Consider the following 6,256-nt stretch of genomic DNA (forward strand, 5'->3'; position numbering starts at 1 on the left):
GCAAGTTTCTTAAGAGCAGCGACGTAAGCGGTCACTGACTCTTCGGGCTGCTGATCTCGCCGTTGGTACTTGCAACGGCTGAACAGTTCTGCCGGCCGGGGATCAAAATGTGCTTGTAGCAAATTCACGATCTCCTCGAAAGTCAACTCACTTGGAGACCTGGGAGCCACCAATGCCTTGACCGTTTCAAATGTGGAGGGACCACACAGAGTTAGCAGAACGGCCCGTTTCTTGGTTCCATCCCTGATGCCGTTGGCCTCGAAGTAGTAGATGAGCCGCTCCGCCCAAGATGACCACCCCTTTCCCGAGAACGCTTCCATGGTGCCGTGAGTCGCCATCTTCTCAAAGCCGCAGGTTCGTTTCTCTCACTCGTCGCCAATTGATAAACACAAGCTTTACTGTCAGCTTTAGAGTGTGGACGGTGCGTCCATCGCGGTTCTCGGTCAAGGAACAAGTGCCCGAGCTCTCACTAGCACGTGATTGTCACGAGGGTCGCGGCATCGGCTGCTTAGTCCACCTGCCGGTGGCGCCGGTACATAACATCCCTACATATCAAATCTTCAGTCTCAAACCTGTCCAGCCCATCCCTTTCTCTTTCTGATCGAGAGATTCGCTTCCTGCGGGGCGAGAGGGCTCCTCCAAAGACATAAAAAGTCTAAATTCGCGTATCTTCTTCTCTTTTCTTTTCAGCGCCTTTCCCCCCCCCCCCCCTTTCCCTTCCTTCCCCAAGAGAGCACCGCCGGCACCGCCGGCACATCTTCTCCTTCTCTTCTCCGTCGCCCTCCCCCCCCCCCTCCCTCCTCCCTTCTTTCCCCAAGAGGGCTCCGCCCGCACTCGGGGCTGCGTGTAACGGCGACGTGTCGATTGACACTCAGCAGACCCCCCCTTCTGCTATGCACGCTCAGCTGCGAGCGGGCTCGCGCTTCTCTCACCCACCATCCTCCCTCTCTACCTCCCCGACGCCCCTCGTTGAGCTTCAGGAGGCGAAGTCGAGCCAGTAAACGTTTTGTTGAAAGTCGAAAGCCTGTCTTGTCTGTTTGTCTTAAATGTCCCTCTTTCCTTATCGTGAATTAATAACCAACACGCTCAACCATCTACATTACACGACAGAGAGGGGGGCACCGTTTTGGCGGGGCGGTTTCGGAAGGGAGGGTACTCCATCTGTGGCGAGTACCGCGCCATCTGTTGAGAGTGCCGCACCAACACGGTACTTAGTTTGCCCTTCTGCCGCAACGCGCCGGGTCGTTAGCGTCGTCGCGATGGTAGGAGGAAACTGGAAGCTGCACTTCCCTGGCTTCCGAGGCATGCATCTCCGCAGTAAATGAGAAAAATGAGAAGTAAACGCGTAGACACTAAATATTAACAAGTTACTAGCAAAATAAATTAAGCAACATTTTATATTCAGTTGTAAAAGAAATTGTTCTAAATAAATAGCTAATATCTGGAAATATCAGGAAAAGCTTCATACGTATTTACTGCAGAATCATTCTAGGCAATGGCGCCTTTTCCGGCCCGCCAGCATCGCTGCTGTCTCTGCTGTTATCCTGCTGCCGCGCTCGCTTTCTCTTTTCGCGAGTGTTATATTCACTTTTAAATTGCAAAGATCAGAAGCGAGCGGACACGAGTGAGCCGCTCTCAAGTCTGGGCAAGCAAACTGTAGTGTGCTGTAAATAATCTAGATGGCGTTTTCACCTGCATTTGAGATGGTGCCGCGCGCCGCGTGCTTGACAGCGGCACGCGCTGATTGATGCAGATATTGTAAATACAAGCAGTCTTGATCGAAACTCCGAGCTGGCGTGTCGTGTCTTCCTTTACCGGTGTGCCCGCTTGGTCCTCGGCCACCGACCATCTCGCGTCCCACGCGCCACGGCAATGTAAGCCTTTCCAGCATCTCTACAGGCCTTTCGGGGCGCTGTCTTTATCCTAGCTTTCCCTGTCTCTTACCACCCACCCGTAATGGCCCCACGCGACCACTACATTTTGGCGACGAGCTTTAATTACTACATTTTGGCGACGAGGTCTTTTCTTTCATTTTTCCATTTTCGCCTCTCGTGAACATTTGATCAGACTCCGTGCCGGAGATGAGTGGTGGCAACACCGGCATGTATGGTTTTCTTTTTGTGTGTTAGTTAATATTGTAGCGTTCAGAATGTTAGGTCCTTTTGGAATATTTGCATCCACCACATCTTTTCAGTGCGAAATGTAGAACATAAAATAATGTCGACGCATCGCGACACTCGTTCCATTTCGTCCGTCAACGTTCCATTTCAAAAATCAGTAGTGGTTACGCGTAACGCGTTCGAATGGTTCTTTTCCTTTTACGCATGTAGTGCGCACAGCACGGAAGCGTCCATCCTTTTTCGTAACTCAGAAAATTGTTCCCGTTCTCATTTTGGGTGAAATTTCTATTATTTTTGTCAATCTTTCAAACGATCTCGCAACGGTAAGAGGATGGCGACGGCTTCCTTACCGACGCTACCACCATTTCTTCCCACGCCAGGTGCCCCTGCGCAGCCTTGGCTAAGTTGGAAAACGTCGTTTTTCAATTACCTTGTGGCCATAGAGGCAGATGAAAGCTCTCCGAAGCGCAAGCGCGTACTACTGTGGGCGTTGCTTGGCTTGGAAGGCCAACGAATAGTTTCGACATTTCCTTCAACAGTCCCCGCCAGCAGCGCGGCCGTTTCTGAATTTGATGAGCTAGTAGCGGCACTTGATGAGCATTTTGCTGCCAAAGCTAACGTTGTCGTCGAACGCAGGCAATTTCTCACCCGCGTCCAATCCCCGGGAGAGAGCGTCCTCGACTACCTTAGCGCTCTCAGACAACTTGGTTCTTTTTGTGATTTCGGAGAGTCCCTTGAAAACCGCATCGCGGAAGTCTTTTTGGCCGGTTTAAATTCATCGGAGGTACAAGATCGGGTAATCCGAGAGTCTGCGGAAGCTGGACTACCCAGCCTCGAACGTATTGTGCTTCTAGCACAGCAGTTCGAACAGGCGTCTCGAGATTGCGATCGGTACCGCCAATTTCCCTCCAGTTTATCGCGCTCTGGAACGCCGCACGCCGTTCAGGTCGTACAAGGGGTTTTTATTCAGCGTGAACAAGATGGCCGACGATCGAATTCGAATTTGAACATCCAAGATCAAAATGGAGAGCGGCGGTATGCCATTTCCAGCTCCCCCGCAAATGTTTCCTTCTCGCCGCAACACCAGTCGCGCGAGTCGCGCGCACACACCCGCACTTTCGTGAGCCGAGTACCGCGTGATGCTCCGCCGGGCGCGCGCGCTCTTAGGCACGGGGCAGAGTTATGTCATTTCTGCGGTCGCCGACCCCATTCACGTGAGGAATGTCCTGCTTCAGGAATGTCTTGTTTTTCTTGTGGCAAACTAGGCCATTTTTCAAATGTTTGCCGGAGTTCTCCTCCATCGTCCGCTGCCAGCGATCGTCGTCAGCTGGCCTTTCCGCCGAGACGTGGTCGGGCCGCCGGTCGCCGGTACCAGCGGCTTGGAGTTGGCCGTAACCACTCAACCAGCCATGAAAGCGTGGCATTTTCTGACGAAGAGGAGCAGCAGCCGAAAATTTGCACCGTCGGGTCACCGGAAGTCCTTCCAAATGGACGCGCCGACAGTCGCCCACGCAATTTCACCGCTGATATTCAGGTGAATGGATCTACATTACCATTACTCATTGATACTGGCTCCGAAGTTTCAATACTTTCCGAAAGCATGTTTAATAAAATTAACTCCCAGCAGCAAATCCGGCTAAGGAAACCACCGCGCACTCTTGTTCACTACCTCCGAGGGTTCATTCCAGTCGTGGGATGTTTCCAGACCAAAGTCGGCTTCAAAGAGCGATCCGCCGAGCTACTTTTCTACGTTGTTCGCAATGGCCGATCCCTGCTTGGGACAGATGCCGTGCATAAACTTCGTCTCATTTTGTCGGGTGCTCCACTCAAATGTTTCCATGTCAATTCTGCGGACTCTTGCGCAGCCATCCCAGGCCATGTAAGGTCGGCCGAAGTTCCGCAGTCCCCAGGTGCGGCGGAGCCCAGTCCTCCGCCGAGTACTTCAAGTGCTCCCTGCAAGCACCCTCTATCATCGTCCACTGTTCACGGCTCTCAGCCATCCACGTCGTCTGAGTACTACTCAAGTAGAGGCGTCTTCGGAGACCAGACTTCAAGGGATCCGTCGACGTCGCGACCGTCTTTGCAACCTTCCTCGGTGAGCGACGCATCGAAGTTACCTTCTGGTTTTGAAGAATTTGAAGATCTCTTTTCACCCGAGTTAGGGTTAGTTAAAAACCATACTCACACAATCACTGTCCGACACCATGTCCCGCCGATACAGGCTAAACTTCGCCGGTTACCGATCACTTTGCGTGATACTGTTACTGCAGAAATCCAGAAGCTCGAGCGCCAAGGCGTTATCGAGCGCGTAAACGCATCAGAATGGGTGTCCCCCATTGTAGTAGTTAAGAAGAAAGACGGTGGAATCCGTATGTGTGTCGATCTGCGGGCGCCAAACCAGGCTGTCGTTATTGATTCTTTTCCACTTCCGCACATTGATGAGCTTCTGAACTCCCTCAGTGGAGCTTCCCATTTTTCTAAGTTAGACCTTGCGTCTGCTTATCATCAGGTCCGTCTCGACCCCAAGAGTCCTGACTTAACGGCATTCATTACCCATGAAGGGCTTTTTCGTTTCAAACGAGTTTGTTTCGGTCTGGCGTCTGCACCAGCGGCCTTCCAACAGATCATGTCTAAGATATTAAAACATTGTCCAGGAGTCCAGTTTTATCTGGACGACGTCATTGTCTACGGCTCCTCCCAGAAGGAACATGATAGAAATCTCAGACAAGTCCTCAAATGTATTAGAGAGGCCGGCATGAAGCTAAATAGAAAAGCCGTTTTCAATGTTTCTGAACTGTCATTCCTTGGTCATCGTCTGTCTGCGGAGGGTCTAGCACCCCTTCCGTCGAAGATTGACGCGGTCCTAAATTTTCCAGTTCCATCGGAACCTTCGCAGTTGAAGGCCTTCCTAGGTCTAGTAGAATATTACAGTAAGTTTGTCCCCCATTGTGCTACTCTGGTAGAACCCCTCCGAAGGCTTCTGCGCAAGGGCGCATCTTTTGTCTGGTCGACCGACGTAGAGGCCAGTTTTCAAAGTGTCAAGTCCTGCCTTCAGCAGGCTCCCATTCTTGCAATGTTCGATCCAAATCTTCCAGTTGTCGTCTCCACAGACGCGTCCAATTACGGACTAGGTGCTGTTCTCCAGCAGCAGCATGGGAGGCAACTAAAGACTGTTGCTTTCGCTTCCCGCTCTCTCTCCGAAGCAGAGCGGAAGTACTCAGCAGGAGAGAAAGAAGCTCTCGCAATCCTCTGGGCTTGCGAGAGATGGCACGTTTATCTTTGGGGTAGACATTTCGAAATTCACACCGATCATCAAGCTCTGGTCACATTAATGTCCACTCAAGGGACAGGTGTGCGTCCACGGCGCATCAGTCGCTGGACGGCTAGACTTTTCAACTACAATTTCACCATGAAGTATCGCAAAGGAAGCGACAATGTAGTTGCCGACGCTCTGTCTCGCCTTCCGGTCTCATATACCGAAGAAGGCATGGCTTTTGAGGAGGAAGTGGTTTCAATCGTCTGTGCATGCCTCACAGAAAAAGAATTCAAGGAAGAAACTGCAAAAGATCCTGTATTGCCAATTGTCATGACATTTCTTTCCAACACATGGCCTTCAGAGGACAAGTTACCTTCAGAGTTCAAACCATATTTCGTTGTAAGAGACCAGCTCTCAGTCACGGATGCCTTGTTGTTCCAAGGAGAGAAAATAGTGGTTCCGTCCACTCTCCGCGATCAAATGATTGATGTAGCTCACGAAACCCATCAAGGTATCTCGCGCACCACCAGTATCATCAAGGAGCTTTACTGGTGGCCGCATTTAAGTCAACATGTCAGGACGAAAGTTCAGAACTGTTCGGTATGTCAGTCGACAGACAAGCCTGCAAAGGCATCTCCAGCACCTCTTCAACCAGTTGAATTCCCCAACCGTCCATGGGTAAAACTGGGCATGGATATAGTAGGTCCCTTTGAACGAGCCCCGGCTCAAGAGAGGTTTTTCATTACACTTGTAGATTACCACAGCAAGTGGCCTGAAGTGGCACCAGCCCACAACGTCACGACTGCCACAGTCATAAAGTTTTTGAAGTCTGTCTTTGCCCGCGAGGGTTTGCCGCAAGAGATCACGACAGACAATGGTC

The 6,256-nt window shown here is 51.3% G+C and overlaps 1 protein-coding gene across 1 annotated transcript; it reads left to right on the forward strand.

Annotated features, from left to right (window-relative positions):
- Positions 1-2,451: 2,451 nt before the first annotated feature.
- Positions 2,452-4,003, forward strand: LOC120839540. The gene is made up of 2 exons (XM_040209842.1): positions 2,452-3,654; positions 3,809-4,003. Exons 1-2 carry the CDS (start codon positions 2,452-2,454, stop codon positions 4,001-4,003), a joined length of 1,398 nt encoding a protein of 465 aa, XP_040065776.1.
- The last annotated feature ends 2,253 nt before the right edge of the window (positions 4,004-6,256 follow it).

The sequence above is a fragment of the Ixodes scapularis genome, unplaced genomic scaffold (genome assembly GCF_016920785.2).
Source record: "Ixodes scapularis isolate PalLabHiFi unplaced genomic scaffold, ASM1692078v2 PGA_scaffold10__122_contigs__length_95168666, whole genome shotgun sequence".
In the NCBI taxonomy this organism is placed as follows: Eukaryota; Metazoa; Arthropoda; class Arachnida; order Ixodida; family Ixodidae; genus Ixodes; species Ixodes scapularis.

What these genes read in the sequence shown, in the direction of transcription:
- LOC120839540 (XM_040209842.1), top strand. Translation starts at nt 2,452, where the DNA reads ATGGCGACGGCTTCCTTACCGACGCTACCACCATTTCTTCCCACGCCA. An exon ending in ATTTCACCGCTGATATTCAG is followed by an intron (nt 3,655 to 3,808) that starts GTGAATGGATCT and finishes GGTTCATTCCAG; the next exon opens with TCGTGGGATGTTTCCAGACC.